At 46.7% G+C, this 21,677-nt stretch overlaps 1 protein-coding gene across 1 annotated transcript in view; it reads left to right on the top strand.

Moving 5' to 3' along the window:
* Positions 1 to 21,677, top strand: part of LOC136577980 (uncharacterized) — a 95,429-nt gene that overhangs the window by 57,712 nt on the left and 16,040 nt on the right. Inside the window, exon 10 of the mRNA XM_066577891.1 lies at positions 5,886 to 6,236. Within this exon, the coding sequence (XP_066433988.1) occupies positions 5,886 to 6,236 (351 nt within the window). The remainder of the gene's footprint in view (positions 1 to 5,885; positions 6,237 to 21,677) is intronic.

Genomic DNA, 21,677 nt, shown 5'->3' with positions numbered 1-21,677 from the left:
ACGCAAAACGCAAAGGAAAAAAAATCGCCAGTGGGTGGGCGCCCTTACACTGTAGGCGAGGGCCCAAAAAAATTGGTGTACCAACAGTACTAATGTACCTCAGAAAAATTGCCCATGCCCAACCAAGAGGGCAGGTGAAACCCATTAATTGCTTTGGTTAATGTGGCTTAATTTGTAACTAGGCCTGTAGGCAGCCCAGTTAAAATAAAAATTGGTTCAGGTGCAAGTTTCAACTCTTTAATGAGCATTGAAACGTCTAAACATTGTTTACAAGAGTTATATGACTGAGCCTTGTGGGCCTAAGAAAAATTGCCCGTTCGGCGTGATTATGTGAGGTTTCAGGAGGAGGAGCAGGAGGAGGAGGATGATTATAATACACAGATTGATGAAGCTAAAAGGTCCACATTTTTGATGGTGATAGAGAACGATGCTTCCATCCGCGGGTGCAGCCTACGTATTGTTTAGGTATCGCTGCTGTCCGCTGGTGGAGAAGAGAAGTCTGGGGAAATCCAGGCTTTGTTCATCTTGATGAGTGTAAGCCTGTCGGCACTGTCGGTTGACAGGCGTGTACGCTTATCTGTGATGATTCCCCCAGCCGCACTAAACACCCTCTTTGACAAGACGCTAGCCGCAGGACAAGCAAGCACCTCCAGGGCATACAGCGCGAGTTCAGGCCACGTGTCCAGCTTCGACACCCAGTAGTTGTAGGGGGCAGAGGCGTCACGGAGGACGGTCGTGCGATCGGCTACGTACTCCCTCACCATCCTTTTACAGTGCTCCCGCCGACTCAGCCTTGACTGGGGAGCAGTGACACAGTCTTGCTGGGAGCCAGAAAGCTGTCAAAGGCCTTGGAGAGTGTTCCCCTGCCTGTGCTGTACATGCTGCCTGATCTCCGCGCCTCCCCTGCTACCTGGCCCTCGGAACTGCGCCTTCTGCCACTAGCGCTGTCGGATGGGAATTTTACCATCAACTTGTCCGCCAGGGTCCTGTGGTATAGCATCACTCTCGAACCCCTTTCCTCTTCGGGTATGAGAGTGGAAAGGTTCTCCTTATACCGTGGGTCGAGCAGTGTGTACACCCAGTAATCCATAGTGGCCAGAATGCGTGTAACGTGAGGGTCACGAGAAAGGCATCCTAACATGAAGTCAGCCATGTGTGCCAGGGTACCTGTACGCAACACATGGCTGTCCTCACTAGGAAGATCACTTTCAGGATCCTCCTCCTCCCCCTCCTCCTCAGGCCATACACGCTGAAAGGATGACAGGCAAGCAGCATGGGTACCCTCAGCAGTGGGCCAAGCTGTCTCTTCCTCCTCATCCTCCTCATGCTCCTCCTCCTCAACGCGCTGAGATATAGACATGAGGGTGCTCTGACTATCCAGCGACATACTGTCTTCCCCCGCCTCCGTTTCCGACCGCAAAGCGTCTGCCTTTATGCTTTGCAGGGAACTTCTCAAGAGGCATAGCAGAGGAATGGTGCCGCTAAAGATTGCAGCATCCCCGCTCACCATCTGGGTAGACTCCTCAAAGTTTTCAAGGACCTGGCAGATGTCTGCCAACCAGGCCCACTCTTCTGTAAAGAATTGAAGAGGCTGACTCCCACTATGCCGCCCATGTTGGAGTTGGTATTCCACTATAGCTCTACGCTGCTCATAGAGCCTGGCCAACATGTGGAGCGTAGAGTTCCACCGTGTGGGCACGTCGCACAGCAGTCGGTGCACTGGCAGATTAAACCGATGTTGCAGGGCGCGCAGGGTGGCAGCGTCCGTGTGGGACTTGCGGAAATGTGCGCTGAGCCGGCGCACCTTTCCGAGCACGTCTGACAAGCGTGGGTAGCTTTTCAGAAAGCGCTGAACCACCAAATTAAAGACGTGGGCCAGGCATGGCACGTGCGTGAGGCTGCCGAGCTGCAGAGCCTCCACTAGGTTACGGCCGTTGTCACACACGACCATACCCGGTTGCAGGCTCAGCGGCGAAAGTCAGTGGTCGGTCTGCTCTGTCAGACCCTGCAGCAGTTCGTGGGCCGTGTGCCTCTTCTCTCCTAAGCTGAGTAGTTTCAGCACGGCCTGCTGGCGCTTGCCCACCGCTGTGCTGCCACGCCGCGCGACACCCACTGCTGGCGACGTGCTGCTGCTGACACATCTTGATTGCGAGACAGAGGTTGCGTAGGAGGAGGAGGAGGAAGGTTTAGTGGAGGTGGCATACACCGCCGCAGATACCAGCACCGAGCTGGGGCCCGCAATTCTCGGGGTGGGTAGTACATGAGCGGTCCCAGGCTCTGACTCGGTCCCAGCCTCCCCTAAATTCACCCAATGTGCCGTCAGGGAGATATAGTGGCCCTGCCAGCCTGTGCTTGTCCACGTGTCCGTTGTTAAGTGGACCTTGGCAGTAACCGCTTTGGTGAGGGCGCGTACAATGTTGCGGGAGACGTGGTCGTGCAGGGCTGGGACGGCACATCGGGAAAAGTAGTGCGACTGGGAACACAGTAGCGCGGGGCCGCCACCGCCATCGTGTTTTTGAAAGCCTCCATTTCCACAAGCCTATAGGGCAGCATCTCCAGGCTGATAAATTTGGCTATGTGCACGTTTAACGCTTGAGCGTGCGGGTGCGTGGCGGCGTACTTGCGCTTGTGCTCAAACACTTGCGCTAGCGACGGCTGGACGGTGCGCTGAGAGACATTGGTGGATGGGGCCGAGGACAGCGGAGGTGAGGGTGTGGGTGCAGGCCAGGAGATGGTAGTGCCTGTGTCCTGAGAGGGGGGTTGGATCTCAGTGGCAGGTTGGGGCACAGGGGGAGAGGCAGTGGTGCAAGCCGGAGGCGGTGAACGGCCTTCGTCCCACCTTGTGGGGTGCTTGGCCATCATATGTCTGCGCATGCTGGTGGTGGTGAGGCTGGTGGTGGTGGCTCCCCGGCTGATCTTGGCGCGACAAAGGTTGCACACCACTGTTCGTCGGTCGTCTGCACTCTCAGTGAAAAACTGCCAGACCTTTGAGCACCTCGGCCTCTGCAGGGTGGCATGGCGCGAGGGGGCGCTTTGGGAAACAGTTGGTGGATTATTCGTTCTGGCCCTGGCTCTACCCCTGGCCACCGCACTGGCTCTTCCAACCTTCCCTGCTGCTGCACTTGCCTCCCCCTCTGAATACCTGTCCTCAGTAGGCTTAGCAAACCAGGTGGGGTCAGTCACCTCATCGTCCTGCTGCTCTTCCTCCGAACCCTCTGTGCGCTCCTCCCTCGGACTTACTGCCCTTACTATTACCTCACTGATAGACAACTGTGTCTCATCGTCATCGTCCTCCTCACCCACTGAAAGCTCTTGAGACAGTTGCCGGAAGTCCCCAGCCTCATCCCTCGGACCCCGGGAACTTTCCAAAGTTTGGGCATCGGTCACGACAAACTCCTCCGGTGGGAGAAGAACCATTGCTGCCCATTCTGGGCAGGGGCCCGAGAACAGTTCCTGGGGGTCTGCCTGCTCCTCAGAATGTGTCATTGTAATGGAGTGAGGAGGCTGGGAGGAAGGAGGAGCAGCAGCCAGAGGATTCAGAGTTGCAGCAGTGGACGGCGTAGAACTCTGGGTGGTCGATAGATTGCTGGATGCACTTTCTGCCATCCACGACAGGACCTGCTCACACTGCTCATTTTCTAATAAAGGTCTACCACGTGGACCCATTAATTGTGAGATTAATCTGGGGAGGCCAGAAACATGCCTCTCTCCTAATCCCGCAGCAGTCGGCTGCGAAACACCTGGATCAGGAGCTCGGCCTGTGCCCACACCCTGACTTGGGCCTCCGCGTCCTCGCCCGCGTCCACGTCCTCTAGGCCTACCCCTACCCCTCAGCATGGTGTATTACGAGTAGAGCAGAAACAGAACGCTGTAATAAAATGTGCCACTTATTGGCCCGTGGTTGGAGGCTGACTTCGCTTACGGAACGCACAGCAGAGCCAGGAAAGAATTTTACGCACGCCTGTAGTGAGACGTAGGTGCGTATGACTGAGCTAGTGGAATTCACAGCGCAGAAGCAGTCAAGTGTCCAAAGGCCACTATTAGGCCTTAAGTATTTTGCTTCTATTTTTTGAAAGGCAGAGCTGAGACAGTAGACAGATACTGTAGGCAGCGTATATATGTATACTGTTTCAATGTGGACAGGATGACGGCGGTGATATAACGGGCACCGCAGAGCCAGGAAACACTTTTGCGCACGCCTGTAGTGAGACGCAGGTGCGTATGAATGAGCTAGTGGAATTTACAGCGCAGAAGCAGTCAAGTGGCCAGACGCCACTAGTAGGCCTTAAGTATTTTGCTTCTATTCTTTGAAAGGCAGAGCTGAGACAGTAGACAGATACTGTAGGCAGCGTATATATGTATACTGTTTCAATGTGGACAGGATGACGGCGGTGATGTAACGGGCAACGCAGAGCCAGGAAACACTTTTGCGCAAGCCTGCTGTAACGCTTAGCTGCGTATTAATTAGGACTACTACCCCCAGCAGACACGCAGTACACTGAGGACGGTCACAGGCAGCCCAAATATAGTTTTTTCCCCAAATTTCTTTGAAAAAGTCCACTGCCTATATAGACAGTATATCTCTTTCACCTTTCCCACTGTCCCTGCCTCACCAGTACTGTATACTATGTACAATGACTGCAGACTGAGGACGCAATGCTCTGCACGCCCAAAAAAAAAAAGTGCAACACTGCTAAAAGCAGCCTCAACAGTACTGCACACGGTCAGATGTGGCCCTAGGAAGGACTGTTGGGGTTCTTGAAGCCTAATATAACACCTAACACTCTCCCTATAGCAGCAGCAGCATCAGTAGCACTTTCCCTGAGCTATGTCAGAACGCATCTGTGGCGAGCCGCGGGAGGGGCCGATTTATATACTCGGGTGACACCTAATCTCGACAGCCACTCACTGCAGGGGGGTGGTATAGGGCTGGAACGTCACAGGGGGAAGTTGTAATGCCTTCCCTGTCTTTCTATTGGCCAGAAAAGCACGCTAGTGTCTCAGAGATGAAAGTGAAAGTAACTCGAACATCGCGTGGTGCTCATGTCGAGTAACGAGCATCTCGAACACGCTAATACTCGAACGAGTATCAAGCTCGGACGAGTACGTTCGCTCATCTCTACTAGTCGGCCATCCTTAATGCTGGTATGCATAACCATATAATAGCTCTCAGTAAAAAAACCACACTTGTGTTATCATATGTCTACATATATTTTCCTCACACAAAAAAAGCATAATGTGGCAAAAAATAATCCTAAAAATATCATTATCACTTGTGTTGAGCTAATTAAAATTGGTCTTGTTTGACAACAACTAAAAGTTTGTAAATTTGTCAAATAAAGCAAATTTGCAATTGGGAACGAAAGGGAGAAATATTTCATTGCAACTTTCTCTCTTTCCAAATACTTTGTGTACTGGAGAGTTTTCTTGTAAGAAATTTTTTGCTTGCTGAAAAAAGTGAAGCCCAAACAAATTTGCGACTTTTTTTGAGCTGTTACACCAGGGTGGGACCTAGCATTAGGAGGTGTGTCTGTATGTCCTGCCAAATTTACCATAATTTACACACAAAAAATGGCATAAATTATAGCTTAAACCTCCTGTCAGCTCCTAGCTGGTTTCAGTCTCATACACGGAGGTGCTGACAATGAGGCAAATGTATTAAGACAACAGCATCAGCTACCACATTTGTTGCAGTTACAAAGACACAAAGTTTACTTAGACCGATGTATGAAATAACAGACTAAGTAAAATACACCAGTATATACAAGAAAGGATCAGCCGGTCACAGTTCCTGTGGTGTGTGAAACCTTCAGTTACTCCACTGGTTATATTTGATATATATACACATTTGTCCTAAATGATTATAAATCTGATATATATTACAGATCTGCCCTGGCGTCCGCATGTCGGATCTATCAGTGTCCCCAAGCTGGAGGATAATAGAAAAGCCAATCTGACCTGTGAGATATCCGGCTATTTCCCTGATCTTCTATCTGTTATCTGGTTCATAAAGAAGGCCGGAGATGTGGCTGCTCTGCTCATAGAGCCATCAAAGATGGAGAGAACTTACAGGATCTCACATGAGGAGAAGCAGAAAGATAAAACTTACAACTATGAAGCTTCATTGTCTTTTACCCCATTAATAAGTGCAGACGAAGGATCAGAAATCATCTGCAGAGTGGAGCATCCGAGCCTGGAGAGTCGCATAGAGAGAAGCAGCGGACCCCTCTTCATAGGTGAGTGTCCCATAGAGAGAAGTACCGGACCCTCCACATAGGTGAGTGTCCCATAGAGAGAAGTACTGGACCCCTCTACATAGGTGAGTGTCCCATAGAGAGGAGTACTGGACCCCTCCACAAAAGATGAGTGTCCCATAGAGAGAAGTACTGGATCCCTCTACATAGATGAGTGTCCTATAGAGAGAAGTACCAGAACCCTCCACCTAGGTGAATATCCCATAAAGTGTAGCACTGGACCCCTCCACATAGGTGAGTGTCCCATAGAGAGAAGTACCGCACCCCTCCACATAGGTGAGTGTCCCATAGAGAGAAGTACTGGACCCCTCCACATAGGTGAGTGTCCCATAGAGAGAAGTACCGGACCCCTCCACATAGGTGAGTGTCCCATAGAAAGAAGTACCGGACCCCTCCACATAGGTGAGTGTCCCATAGAGAGAAGTCCTGGACCCCCCTACATAGGTGAGTGTCCCATAGAGAGAAGTACCGGACCCCTCCACAAAAGGTGAGTGTCCCATAGAGAGAAGTACTGGATCCCTCTACATAGGTGAGTGTCCTATAGAGAGAAGTACCAGACCCCTCCACATAGGTGAGTGTCCTATAGAGAGAGGTACCAGACCCCTCCACATAGGTGAATATCCCATAAAGTCTAGCACTGGACCCCTCCACATAGGTGAGTGTCCTATAGAGAGAAGTACCAGACCCCTCCACATAGGTGAGTGTCCCATAGAGAGAAGTACCGGACCCCTCCACATAGGTGAGTGCCCCATAGAGAGAAGTACTGGGCCACTAGACAGTTGTGAGCATCCAAAAGAGAAGCACTGGGCCCTTCCATATGGGTGAGTGTCCCAAATAACAAATACCAAACCCCTCCACAGAGGTGAGCACATGACCCAGGACCCTTCCACATAGGCGAGTGTGTTATATGGATAAGAAATGTAAAGACGATGTGATAAAAAATCCCCAGTACACAAGGCACACGGCACTACAGGCAGACACTGAACACACAGCAAGTACTGAGCTCTGATAGTGTTGCGGTAGAGGGTAAGTGACACAGATACCGGGATACCACACAAACAACGATCCATTAAACAAATTTGACAATAGCTAACTAGGAATGATAACAACTATTATAGGCTTTCTATAGAATAACAATTACACAGGTCTGCGATGAAAAAATTGTAGCATATTTAATTAGTGGGTTTAACAGTATTTTTTGCGCTGATTACGGTAAAAATAGTGAAAAAATTCCATCACCCCTAGATAAGTCACAAATGTCACCTGAAATTTTCTTATTTTAGAAGTAGTGTAAAAGTACTGGCATCAGAGTCCCCTTTATGCCCACATTTGCGGCTCCTGACAATTTTTGGAAGGAGGTGGCACGGGATTGGAATTATGATCGGTTAAGTTAATTTATCAGCAATTCTCAACAGCATTGTGGGCTATCGCCGCAATTTCAAAGAGGGTCGCTGCCAGGCCGTGCGAACCCTCTGCAGTGTGTGTCTCTGGTTCCTCCTCATCGCAGATGCACTTATAAATAGACATGAGGGTGGTGTAGCGGAATGCTGCACAAGGAAAATTTTGTGGACTTAGGCTTGTGCGGGGGATTGGACAGCAAAGCCAGCATGTAACCCAGGAGAAGAGGCAGTGGTGTCACCCGCAGGTGGTGATTGTCCTTTGTTGCACCTAGTGTGGTGCTTAGCTAAGATGTGCCAGGCTCTTGTCCCCAATTTGGCTTAATAGTGCGACTTGATAAAATAGTGTAACATGATAAAAAGGTAGCAATTAGAGATGAGCGAGCACCAAAATACTTGGGTCCTCGTTATTCGAGTCAAGATTTTTGTAAAATTCGAGAGCTCTATTTGAGTAATGAACCCCATTGACTTCAATGGGAGACTCGAACATTTTTGTATGGGACCCGCCAGTTGCCGAGTTTTTTTTTTTCTGGGTTCTCTCTCTCTTCCCCTCTCCCCCCTTTCCCCCTCTCTACCCCCTTTTCCCCCTTCTCTCTCCCCCTCTCTCTTGTCAGCAGCGGGGAGGGGCCAAAACTGCGGCGGGGTCGAACACGGCGTGATGCTCGCTCGAATAGCAAGCACCATCAAGTATGCTAATACTCAAACGAACATCAAGCTCGGAAGAGTACGTTCGCTCAACTCTAGTAGCGATCTACTTTAGGCCGGTCTCACATGACCGGATAGGAATTACGGATCCTGCATGTGTCTGATCCGTGGTAATACGCAGATTCATCACACTGGATTACAAAATTCCTCTCACATTAGTGGGTGGGAATTATGTAATCCACTCGCAGAAAACAGAATGCAGCAGGTTCTATTTTACTGCGGATATCCGCAACATACAGCCCATTGTGCTCCATGGTTGCGGATAAACCTGCAGCCCATATGCAACTACATTGTGTACGGGCTGCGGGTACCCGTATCATCGCTAGACAACGGTGCAGGAAATACAAACGCTAGCCTTGCTGCAGTTCCAGGAGCAGCTTGTTGAGTGCCTTCTGTGTGAGACTGTTGGACCTCCGCAAGCCTATGAAGTCTCACAGAGCGCCATTTTTTACACCTCATCCCTGCCGCTGAGGTCCAGAAATATCCCCCAAAAGCATGAAAGGAGGGGGAATACCAGATTTTATTGCCCCATGTGCCCATCCCAACCAGGCCCCCATAATTACCACTGTCTTTGGTAATACAACACAGTTTACATTATTACTTTTATCTAAGATTTGGGGAACGCCAAAAAGGGCGCAGAGGAGGGGGGATTATTTTTAGGGAGTCAATTGTTTTTACACACAAGTGAGCAATGGGGCTGGAATTTATTCAGTTGTGCCCTGAAATCCAATGGATGTTCCCTCCAATACAGGCCAAGCCATGTGTCCTGTAAGTAGACTAGGGCCATAATGGGTATGTTTCTGAACACGCGACCAACGGGGGTATCAATTTTGGTGTGAGCATCTTCATTCCTATGTACACTGTAAAAAAAAAACAACCTGTTTTTAAATTGACACAATTGCCAAAAAAATTTAAATCGTAATTTTTTCCCTCTGCTTTGCTTAGATTAATTCAAATACTGTGGGGTCAAAATACACAATACACCCCTAGAGAAATCCATTCACCCCCAGTTTTAAAAACAGTGTCATTTGTGGGAGTTCTTTATCATTTTGGCCGCTCAATGGCTCTACAAGTGGGCAAAGGGGCCTGGAATTTATTCAGTTGTACCCTAAAATCCAATCGGTGTTCCTTCCATTATAGGCCTAGCCATGTGTCCAGTAAGCAGATACGGGCTACAATAGGTATGTTTCTGAACACGGCACAAACGGGGGTATCCATTTTGGGGTGAAAGTCTTCATTCATATGTGTGTTGTACAAAGAAAACAGTTTTTAAATTGACACAATTGCCAAAAAAAAGAAAATCATAATTTTTTCCTACTGCTTTGCTTGGATTTATTTAAAAAATGTAGGTTAAAAATACTAAGTAGACCCCTAGATGAATTCATTCAGGGCTTTAGTTTTAAAAATGGGGTCATTTGTGTGTGTTGTCTGTGGTTTTGGCTGCTCAAGAGCTCTACAAGTGGGCAATGGGGAATAAAAGGCCTTCAAGCTAAATTTCTGTTCTGAAAGACACTGACTACTCCTTTTATTTTGGGCCCCATTGTGGACTCAGATATAACATTAGGGCCACAATGGGTATATTTCTGAACACAGGACAAACAGGGGGATCCATGTTGGGGTGTCAATCCTCATCTTCATGTGCACTATAGAAAAAAATATGTCTTTAAAATGGTATATTTGCAAAAATATGAAATTTAAACAGATGGAAATATATATCTTAGCAAAGATTTGTTCAGTATGTTTGCACATATTTGAGATATTACAGTTGAAAATGTGAAAAAGATTACAATTTTTTAAATTTTTTTCCAATATTGGTACTTTTAATAAATATACACAAGGTCTATCGGTCTATTTTTACAACCAAATGTAGAACAATATGTGGCGAAAAAACATTGTCTGAATCACTTGGATATGCAAAGCCTTTATGGAGTTATGCTATGTTAGGTGACACATGCCAGATTTCCAAAATTTGACTCTGTCACTAAGACCCAAACAGGCTTGGTCACTAAGGGGTTGATAAAATTGCTTATAATGTAGGCATAATAGAAAAAAGATCTAGCTCACTTTTCCACAGTCTACTATGGAGACCCTTCAAGTTTGCATTTTTCTTAGCATGATATTACGAAATCAGAAAAAAGGTACATATCGTCAACGGATACATATCAAAGGAACACACCATTGGCCAACCTTGGCATCAGCAATGTGAACTTCAAGTTCCAACGCGTCCAAGTTCATGTCTTACTGCTTTTATTAAGACATAATATCATACCAAATTTAAACCATTTTCAACCCAAATAACCATGAGGACCATAGAAAAAATTAAGAGAATCAGGAACTGCAGAGCCTGAATGTTTATACTCAAATGGAGTAGCTGCTCAAATGGAAGCGTATATCGGCCAGCCGTGAAAACGCCAGCCAATATACACTACCATGTGATGCAGGGCTCAGCATATACGCTGTCGGGCAGGGGGAGACAGCTTAACTCTGCTAAGCTGTCTCCCGCCTTCCCTCCCCCTCGCCGGCTCTCTGCAAGGGGTGGAGGAGTGACGGGGTGGGAGCTAGTGTGCTGAGCTCCTACGCCTTCTTCACCCCTAATCGCTGTTTGCATTGGGAGGGGTGGGACAGGGCAGAGCTTAGCTCTACACCCATCCCGCCTCCTCCCATTGCAAAAAGCAACAAGGGGTGTAAAGGAGAAGAGAAGGGGGAGGGAGTTTAGCAGTCATGCTGCTAAACTCTCTCCCACTTCTCTTCTCCGGCAGCTGTCATTGGCTCCCATAGGAGTCTATGCAACCACTGCCTCCGGTGTAAAAGCGTCCGGCCGGGCACTTGTACACCACAGATATACGCCCTTGTGCACTGATGCATTGTAAACCAATGCATCAGAGGGGCAGCCGATATTCGCCCATGTGAATAAGCCCTTAGAGGAAAGTTGTACAGGCAAAAAAAAACAACAGTCACATAGCACACATCGGGAATCAGGGGCCAGGTCAGATAGACACCTTTCAGCTTACAGCACAATGCTATACATTACAATATAGAGGGTGAGCAAAGAGTGGAGCTACAAAGGGTTAAGGAGTTCTCTTAAAATATTGGGGGAACTTACTAAACTAATTGTGCCAGATTCTGTTATTACAAGAAGCGCATTTTTGCTGGAGTCGTAATGAAGGATTCTGTATATCTAATGCCCTCTGTGTCTCCCCGTTCCCCGGTGACTGATTTGTGCTGTTTTATAGGTTGAAATAACACAATCAGAGGATATTTCTGGGAATCGGGAGCCTCGTGAGATACTTATGTCGTGCAGCAGCCAAGACAATCTAAGGCCTCCGGCGCATCAAGGGGATTTCTGAGCACTAAGAACATCTAGAAGACTTCCTGTTCGGTCTTTTATTACTTGCTCTTTGGTGGTGAATTTTTTCGTGTGTCACTTTGTACAGCGGCTTCTTGTGGTGTTTTTGAAGTTCTACAGAGAAGCTAATGAACCCAAATCCACTCCCAGAACATCACATAACTGATCTGCTCTCCCCGCAGAACATCACAGAACTAATCTGCTCTCCCCGCAGAACAGTACAGAACTAATCTGCTCTCCCTGCAGAACATCACAGAACTAATCTGCTCTCCCTGCAGAACATCACAGAACTGATCTGCTCTCCCTGCAGAACATCACAGAACTAATCTGTCCTCCCTGCAGAACATCACAGAACTAATCTGCTCTCCCCGCAGACCATCACAGAACTAATCTGATCTGCTCTCCCTGCAGAACATCACAGAACTAATCTACTCTCTCCGCAGAACATCACAGAACTAATCTGTCGTTCCTACAGACCATCACAGAACTGATCTGCTCTCCATGCAGAATATTACAGAACTGATCTGCTCTCCATGCAGAATATCACAGAACTAGAGGTGAGCGAGCATACTCGGTAAGGCGATATACTCGAGAGAGCATCGCCTTTTTCGAGTACCTGCTGGCTCGTCCCTGAAGATTCAGGGGGGCCGCGGGGCAGCGTGGAGGAGAGTGAGAGAGATCTTGTGTACAAATCCATTCACAGACGTGATGTAATTTAATGGGCCACTCCGGCCATCTGACCTGATTGCCTGTCAGTCTCTGGAGGTCTCATCTGTGTATTGTAGCCACTTCCATGTAAAGCAGTCCATAAGCATACAGTCAAGAGGGTGAGCTGTCATCTCCTCTAGTATACCTGTGTGACAGGAGTGTCTGTATCCCCCTATAGACAATTTCTGCGGTAGGACTCATGTAACAGCATCACACAGACTGAAAAAATGACTTGAAATTGAACACATAACCCCAATTAGATCTGGGCTGGTCAGAATTGAGATCACATGACTATCTGAGGACAAGAAAGCCAGGATAGAAAGTAGTAACTAACCAAGGTAACACTAGCCGATTTATACTGCGGGAATAGCTGCATAATGAATGAAAAAAATTACTGGAGGCGGGGCAAGCCTTTTGCTCTGTTATATAATAGCGGTGGGGTGTGCCTATTACTCAGCTATATCATAATGGGAGTGGAACATGCCTATCACTCTGCTGTATCATCATGGGCTGGCGCATGGCTTCTTGTTCTACTGCGCTAGAACATATGTATGGGAAGAGCCCATTATTGATACATATGAATAGGCCTTTAGGCAAATAAAGCATGAAGCAAGTTACCATCAATCAGAATACAGGATGTGGCAGAATAATGACTGTAGTGGCATGATCATGCCATTAGGGGGCCAAAGCATGGAGAAATGGTAAGCATGGACAGGGTGTCCTTTGCATTTGGGCTGCCTAATGAGGTGATTAGGTGCTGGGGGGAGAGTTCTACAAGGGGACTTTCACATGGGGTGGAATTATTGCACCAGGACGCACTGCAAGACACAGATCAAGCTGCAGAATTCTTCACCCAAATCCTCAGGTCTATTTGGAGATTTTGATGTGGAGTTTCAGCAGATTTAAGTTATTTTGAATTCTGCATAAAAATCCTCAAGTAGCCCTGCAGATTTCAGTGTGTAATTTACCACAGCTTGCGGTGTGTCCTGTGGGATAATTCTGCTTGTGTGAAAGCACCCCTTAGGGCTCTTACCCACTTGCGTTTTTTTAACGCGATTGTCAATTGGAGCCCTTAGGTGTGAGCTGCCCCAAGCCTGGGGACGTAGTGGGCTTTGTGAAAGCCCATGGGAGCCACAAGATAGTTTTGAGATGGCAGTTGGCCAGCCTTGCACCAGGCTAGGGAGGGACTACAGGAACTACTTATTATGCCCAGGATGGCAGAATTCTGGTATCCAAAAGTCGCTATTTTAATGCACACCAAAATTTTGAAAAATTGGATGGGGCCCGACTTTACGAAGCATCACTGCACGGAGACCAGCAAATTTTCTATACTCTTACTAGAAGCTGGCATAGATTATAGCAAGTACCTCCTCCAGCTCGGAGATGGCATACATCTCCGTCTAGCGCACAGAGTGCCACCATATGAGCCAAAACCATTAAGAGGCTTGTTGCACTTCTTGATACATTTGTTGCTGGTGACCAGCTGTGAAACACCTAGGTAAATAAGCCCATATACAATTAGCCATGCCTCCCAACCGTCCCGGATTCTGTGGGACAGTTCCTTATTTGGGACACTGTCCCTCAGTCCCGGGCAGCAGGAGGCGTGCCCTGCCCCTCCCCCATCTCCTATGTCATACAGGAGAAAGGTCTGCTGGCCCAGACTGGTAATTAGCTGGTCTGATCAATCAGTGGTAATAAAGAAGCCTCTAGAGCTTTCCCTCACCTCCAATATATAGAGGGGTGAAGGGAATAATCCCAGTGGAGGAGGAGTGATTGGGGGTACAATGCTGCTGCTGGTAGGGACGTTCAGCGTACTATAACTCCCAGCATGCTATCAGTCTGCAACTATCAGGGCATGCTAGGAGTTGTAGTTCTATCAAACTGTAGGTCCTCGCTCTGTAGAGATTTTGATAGAGCTCCAACTCCCAGTATACCCTGACAGTTAGAGACATGCTGGGAGTTGTAGTTTTACCATAATCCTGTGAGACGAGGCCGGTGACAAACTGCAGTATTTCGACCTCTGTTCTGCATCCGTAAGGCTGGGTCAGATTTCACAAGTGGATTTCTGCCGCGGAACTAAAATTGATTGCGATTTATCACAAGACTGACTTTAAATAGAAGCTTCAATGCATAGATTTGCAGCAAATCGCATTCTGCGATTTTTACTACACGAGCAGAAAATTGCAATGGATTTCCGCTCGTGGACACTGGACTGCAATTTCAATAAGCATCCTATGGAAAGCATTTTGATGCGGGACCTGCGTGTGGATTATCGACGCGGATTCCGCAATTAACAATTGCCCGTGGACAGCAACCCTAATATCTAAGTGCGTCCCGGTCTGACCGCGGGTCTCCTGACCCAAACTCAGAGTAACCTATATTCCTATGATGCTCAGGGTTCAGGTCAGCGGACTGCAGTCGGGTCGGGACTCACTTCTGTATTATTGACACGAAACAAAGGCCAAAATACAGCAGTGTGTCAGCGGCGATAGAGCGCACTGCCAAACCACACCCACCGCAGTAGCCAATGGCCATATAATTGCTGGCCGCTGGGGGACGAGCTGTAGTTTCCATTGGTACCAATTAGGCCACAAGTGACTTTTTGATCACATTTTATTATGTTTCTTGGCATCCAGATGACCGAAAAGCAGTAATTCTGACATAGTTTTATTTGTATTTGCATCATCGCATTCAACAATCCATAGCAATTATATTTTTCCGCCAACTGAGCTGTGTGAAGTTTTGTTTATTGCGGGAAGAGTTTTTTGGTAGGTAGATGAATAGCAGCTCTGGCAATTTTTTTGTTGTTGTGCAATTCACTATAAGGGCTTAGTCACATGGGCGCATCGGCGCCCGTGTTACTGCAAGGAGGAGTCAGCCCCACTTCAGGACAGACGTCTCTCTGCAGCGCGGGAGGAAAGAACATGTGACCAGCTTCATTGCCGGTCATGTGTTCTTTCTTCTGTGCTACTGGGAATCATCTGTCCTGAAAGACGGCCGTCTTCTTCCTGCAGTAAGGGCACAGTCACACGGGCGCATCAGCGCCCGTGTACGGGTGCCGATGCGCCTGTGTGGCTAAGCCCTAATATTTAATAGTGCAGGTCTTTGTAAGGAAAAATGTAAACATTTTTTTATTTAAAATGTTTACGTCTTTTTGTTATCCCTCATGTGGACTTGAAGATGCAATCATTTTATTGCTGCTACACTGGACTTCTTATGCATGTGTCCCAACCATCCCAGATTTGGTGGGACGGTTGCAGATTCGGTCACTGTTAGTGTGAGGGCTTCATTGAAGGGCACTATTATGGGATAGGCAGCGTTGCTTATTATAAAAAGGGCATGACCTGCCATAAAAATTTGCACCACTACAGTTGTCCCTCTTTTCGCTGCTCAAACCTTGAGAGGTATGGTTTAGTTAGTAGCCAGGCGGCCAGGATTTAATTCATTATTGCAATGTGTTAGTGTGGATTGCTGTAAAGAGTGAATAAAGATACTGAGAACCGATCCAAAATTTAGTGTCTCCGAGTGCATTTTGTGTGCCAACCATTTTACCCCATAGGTGGTGATCCCCCGAGCCGACAAATTGTCACAAGGATTATGATGCATTATGTGCTGTTAGGGTAAAGTGACGGCATCTTCACTTTGCAGCCCTTCATGTTTCCCCTTTCCCTACCTGCCGGTTCACTGCTAGTAGCCAGATGTATTTCCTGTACCTGCGTGATTGGACTAATGCAGTAAAAAGTACACATGGAGGAGGGGAGATGTAGCTGTGGTATCTTTCTGAATGCGTCTGTGAGGCTGCATGCTGTAAGAGAAAAGGGGGCAGAAGTTGGAGAAATCACTGATTGCCTGAGAGTGCTGAACAGAGCACCGACATCGCACCGGGTAGGACGTACCCACTCAGGAAGAGGACAGATGCACATATTACAGTATGTCAGTGCCACCAATATACACATCTACAGTGGCCCATATATTGATTTTATGGCAGAAAAATTATTATTAATATACAGTTAAACGTTTTGCAACTTTGTAATAGATTTCTGTGTACCATCCACACATGGTTAGAACAGTATCAATGGGGCTAGAGTGTCACAGAACTACAAGAGTATTAACATTAGCATTATTTTCAAGTTTTGGCCATATTAATATACAACTCTAATTCCAAAAAGTTGGCACGCTGTGGGAAATGTAAAGAAAAAAAGAATGCAATGATTTGTACATTTCAAATAACCCCATTTTATTCACAATAAAACATATCAGAAATGAAAGTGAGACATTTTTCCATTTCATTAAAAAAATTGACTCATTTAGAAATTGATGACAGCAACCCATTTCACAAAAATTGGGACAGACTTAATAAGAGGCTGGAAAAGTAAGCAGCACTAATGAAAATCAGCTGGAGGGTGAATGTTTTGCTAAGTCACATGACAACTAGAGATGAGCACCAAAATGCTCAGGTGCTTGTTACTCGAGCCAAGATTTTTGTAATGCTCCTTATGCGTCCAACGGTGGCCCGCACCGTTGCGTTCCGTTGAAGCCGGCGGAAGTGACGCCGATCGGACCGGAAAGCGTGTCATTACTGAGACGCCGACATCAAACCGAAAAGCCACACACACAAGGGGAGGTAATTTAATGTATCTATATATACTCTATATTGTCTGTATGATTTTATGCTTGATAAAGGCTTCTTAGAAGGCCGAAATGCGTTGTATTTACTTGAATAAACCTACTGGATATTATGCTTGGCATCTCCCCAACCTGACTTGTACTATACGCCTTCCGGGATTTTAGGGGTGCTGTGGACCCGGCACCCCTACAAAAGTAATTTAACACCTATTCATATCCATACCGCTGGAGCGCCGAGAGTTGTTTTCCCTTTCTCACTAAGTTGTTGTAATGCTCGAGAGCTCATATCGAGTAATGAACCCCATTGAAATCTATGGGAGAGGGAGACTCGAGCATGCTCTGCATTGTTTTCAATGGAGCCACGGCTGCTGCTGGCGACTCCATTAAAAACAATGGTCTGCCGACACCTCTGAATTGTTTTTCAGGGAAGGGCTTTACATATAAGCCCTTCCCTGAAAAACAATAATTTAAGTGTAAAAAAATTAAACTTACCTCTCCGTCGCTGCCGTGTCCCCTGCAGGGATGAAGAACACATCTGCTGCATGCGGCAGATGTTTCCTTCATCCCCGCGAGGAAAAAGAATTCCCTGCTGCACCTGCCACATCTGTGACACATGCAGCAAAGCAATTCTTCATCCCTGCGGGGAATAAAGAATTCCCTACCACAGCTGTCATAGATGACAGCTGCAGTAGGGGATCCAGCTGCCGGCATCCTGAAATTGCTTCAAATAACCGAGCAGCAGCCGCAACTCCATTAAAAACATGTGGGGAGGAGAGGGTGAAATTTTTTCTAGCACCCGAGCACAGCGTGGTGCTCGGCTCGAGTAACGAGTACATCGAGCAGGCTAATGCTCGAACGATTATCAAGCTCGGATGAGCATGCTCACTCATCTCTAATGGCAGAGTATAAAATGTGCATGTTAGAGAGGCGGAGTCCCTCAGAAGTAAAGATGGTCAGAGGTTTACCAAGTTGTGAAAAATTGTCTAAAAATGTTCATTAGCGTAAAATTGCGAAGACTGAATATCCCCCATCTACAGTACATAATACCTTTAAAAGATTCAGATAATCTGGAAAAATTCATATGTGCAAGGAACAAGGCCGAAGGTCAATATTGGATGCTCGAGAACTACAGGCTCTTCAGTGGCACTGCATTAAAAACAGGCATAAATCTCTAATGCACATCCCTGCATGAACTCAAGTAAGCTTCCAGAAATCATTGTCTCAACACAGTTTGCAATGCAATCCACTAATGCAAGTTCAAGCTGCATTATGTAAAGAAGAAGCCATATATTAAACACAATCCAGAAACGCTGGTGTCTTCTTTGGGCCAAATCTCATTTAAAATGGAAAATGGCCTGAAGCAAAATGGAAAACTGTTATGTGGTCAGATGACTCAAACTTTGAAATTCTATTTGGAAACCACAGACACTGTGTCCTGCGGACTCAAAACGAGAAGGACCATCCAGCATGGTTCAAAATCTGTCATCTCTGATGGTATGGGGTTGCATTAGTACCTATGGCACAGGCAGTTTACACATCATGAAAGGCACTATCAATGATGAGGAGTATATAGAGGTTTTAGAACAACATGTGCTCCAATCCAGACGTCTCTTTCACGGAAGTCCTTGCATATTTCAGCAAGACAATGCTAAGCCCCATACTGCATCCATCACAGCAGCATAACTTTGCAGAAAAAGAGTCCGGGTGCTGAACTGACCACCTGCAGTCCAGATTGTCCACCAACAGAAAACATTTGGCGCATTATGAAATGAAAAATCTGACAAAGACGACCGAGGACTGTGATGCAGCTAGAATCCTACATCAGACAAGAAGGGGACAATATTTCTCTAACTCCAGAAATTGGTCTCCTCACTTCCCAGACGTTTACAGACTGTTGTAAAAAGAAGAATGGATGCTACACAATGGTAGACACGGCCCAGGCCAACTTTTGTGAGTTGTGTTGCTGCCAATTTCTAAATGAGTATTTTTTTTACATGTATGTAGTCATAAAAACAAATGATCACCTCTTCTTCAGCAGAAAAACCAGGTTCACTAGCGTGAAAACCCACGGAGCTCTAGACAAGCCGGCTGTCCAACTGGTACTTATGAACATACTGTACAGTGATACAAAGTGTCGGCTCTTACGTGTGAAAATACTTTATTGTTTAAAACAGCAGGCATCAGGCTTACAGATAACGTGTTTCCACTGACACAGCGGTCTTCAGCACATCTGACATCTCATTGCTTGAAGACACATTTAACCCCTTGAGTGGCACGCCCGGAAATTTTCCGGGAGGAGCTCCACTGCTCATAGCGACATAGCCCGGAAGATTTCCGGGCTATGTATCACTATGGGAGCTGCAGAGCACAATGCCACAAGCTGTGACAGTGTGCTCTGCCTGCACAGACCCACAAAGAATAAAGCAAGGGCTTTGAAAAACCAGCAGAAGATATTGCAGACATGCCGGCAATCTCCTGCACTGGTTTGTTTACAGGTTGCCATAGAGACCATCGGCTTGTCAGAAGCAAGCCGATGGTCTCTGTGGCAGGGAGAGCTGGTTGTTAGCTGTCAGAGGACAGCTAGGTACCTGCTCTTACAGCAGAGATCAGAGAAAACCTCCGATCTCTGCTGTGTTAACCCTTTACATGCTGCAGTCTATGTGACTGCAGCATGTAAAGGGTTGTCACTGCAGCATGTAAAGGGCTGTCACCATCTGACCCCCGGAATGTGATCAGGGGTCCTGATGGGTCCCTGTGGAAGTCCCCTAAAGGGACAAAAAAAAAAAAAAAAAGTTTAAAAAAAAAAAAAAGTTACAAAATGATTTAAAAAAAAATTATAAAAACACTTGTCTCCCTTTACTTTGTAAAAAATCAAAAATACAATTACACATGTGGTATCCGTGTGCGTCGTAATGACCCAGAGAAGGAAGTTAATACATTATTTAACCCCTTAATGACATGGCCCCTTTTTTTCTTTTTTCCCCATTTCTTTTTTTCCTCCCTCCTGTTTAAAAAATCACAACTTGTCCCGCAAAAAACAAGCCCTTATATGGCCATGTCAATGGAAAAATGAAAAAGTTATGGCTCTTGAGACGCAACTGCAAAACTAGTTGAAATTCAATGATTAGACCATTTTAAAAAACCTGCCCTGGTGGGCAAGACAGGGTGGTAGGAAACCCGCCACTCAAGGGGTTAAAATGTTCTTCTAAAACCATCTGATGTCATTACACTTTACGCTCGCTAGAGATCCTCCCTCCTCCCAGCAGACTCTAGAAATGCCGGAGGATATTTTAAAGTTCCCACACAATATACTCACATATCATTTTTCAATTACGTTCAATATATAGTTGTAACAATAATAAACTTCCTTAGGCCCAATGTTCATGGGCAGACTTTAATTATAAAATCCGCGCGTGGCACCCGCGTGGGAGATCCGCAGATCTAGAAACCCATAGGGATGCATTAGTATCCGCAGGGCAATTTAATACATGTGGGAAGAAATCGCAGCATGCTCCATTTTCCTGCAGATTCTGCAGGGGCGGCTTCCATTGAAGTTAATGGTAGCCATCCCCACTGTGGCATACCCACAGCTGTCATTGTGGCTGTGCCGCGGATCCGTGGAAGAGCAGGAGATTTTTTTAAAAAGTGAGCGTGGCGCATTTGCTCAGCACGCCATGCGCGTGCTAAGAGAATAAGCTGGGCAGGAGAAAAAAGATTCGGACGTAACGGAGTCGAGCCCTGCAGCTTCCAGACATGGCTGCAGGCTGGAATGGCTGTGGGATTCTATATTTGGAAACCGTGGTTGCCTGTGGACAAGAGGCCTAATGCAGACACTAATATAGGCTATATGTGTGTAATAATCAGATAATATTAGAGGGTAATCATTGCAAAAAAGACAAACACAGTTTCATCAGGTTCCAGATAAATTGCATTTAAAATTCTCCTTAACATAGCTATTATTTACAAAAATCTGAGAAATAGAATGATCTATCTTTAAGCAGAGACGCATTGAAACCACTTCTACCAGCTACATATACTTTTTTGTTTGCAAGTTATTTAATTTGAAACCCACTGCATTATATGTTCTAAATTTCAACAACCTCTTAGGCTGGGTTCATGCAGGGCGGATTTGCAGCGGTTTTGCCGCGGATTGCCGCTGCATATCCGCACTGCGGCAAAACCGCTGTGTTTGCAGTGCAATGCAGCACAAATGAGATTTGCCAAAAAGCTGTTCTCACAGTACGGATTTTTTCCGCACAGCCGCAGTGCGGAAATGCAACTGGGGCGCGGTTTTAAAAGATGCAGCATGTCCATTCTTCTGTCTTTTCCACAGCGCTTTTTTGTCCATAAACCTCTATGGACGCAGCCAAATCCACACCAAGTCCGCTGCAAAAATCCGCAAGCCCAGAGTAACTTTTGAAGCGGTTCTGCACACAAGAGGTTCTTCTGCGGCAAAACCGCAAAAGAAAAACCGCGGCAAATCCACCCTGTGTGAACCCAGCCTTAGGCCTTGGTCAGACGGGCGTTTTTTCGCGCGACTTGCGTATGCGATCCGCGCATATATAGACCCAATGCTTCGCAATGGGATCGGTCACATGTCCGCTTTTTATGCGGACGTGCGATAAATTATAGGACAGCTGA

Source organism: Eleutherodactylus coqui, chromosome 8, assembly GCF_035609145.1.
Source record: "Eleutherodactylus coqui strain aEleCoq1 chromosome 8, aEleCoq1.hap1, whole genome shotgun sequence".
Taxonomy (NCBI): Eukaryota; Metazoa; Chordata; class Amphibia; order Anura; family Eleutherodactylidae; genus Eleutherodactylus; species Eleutherodactylus coqui.
This window is presented reverse-complemented; position numbering and strand designations above follow the sequence as displayed.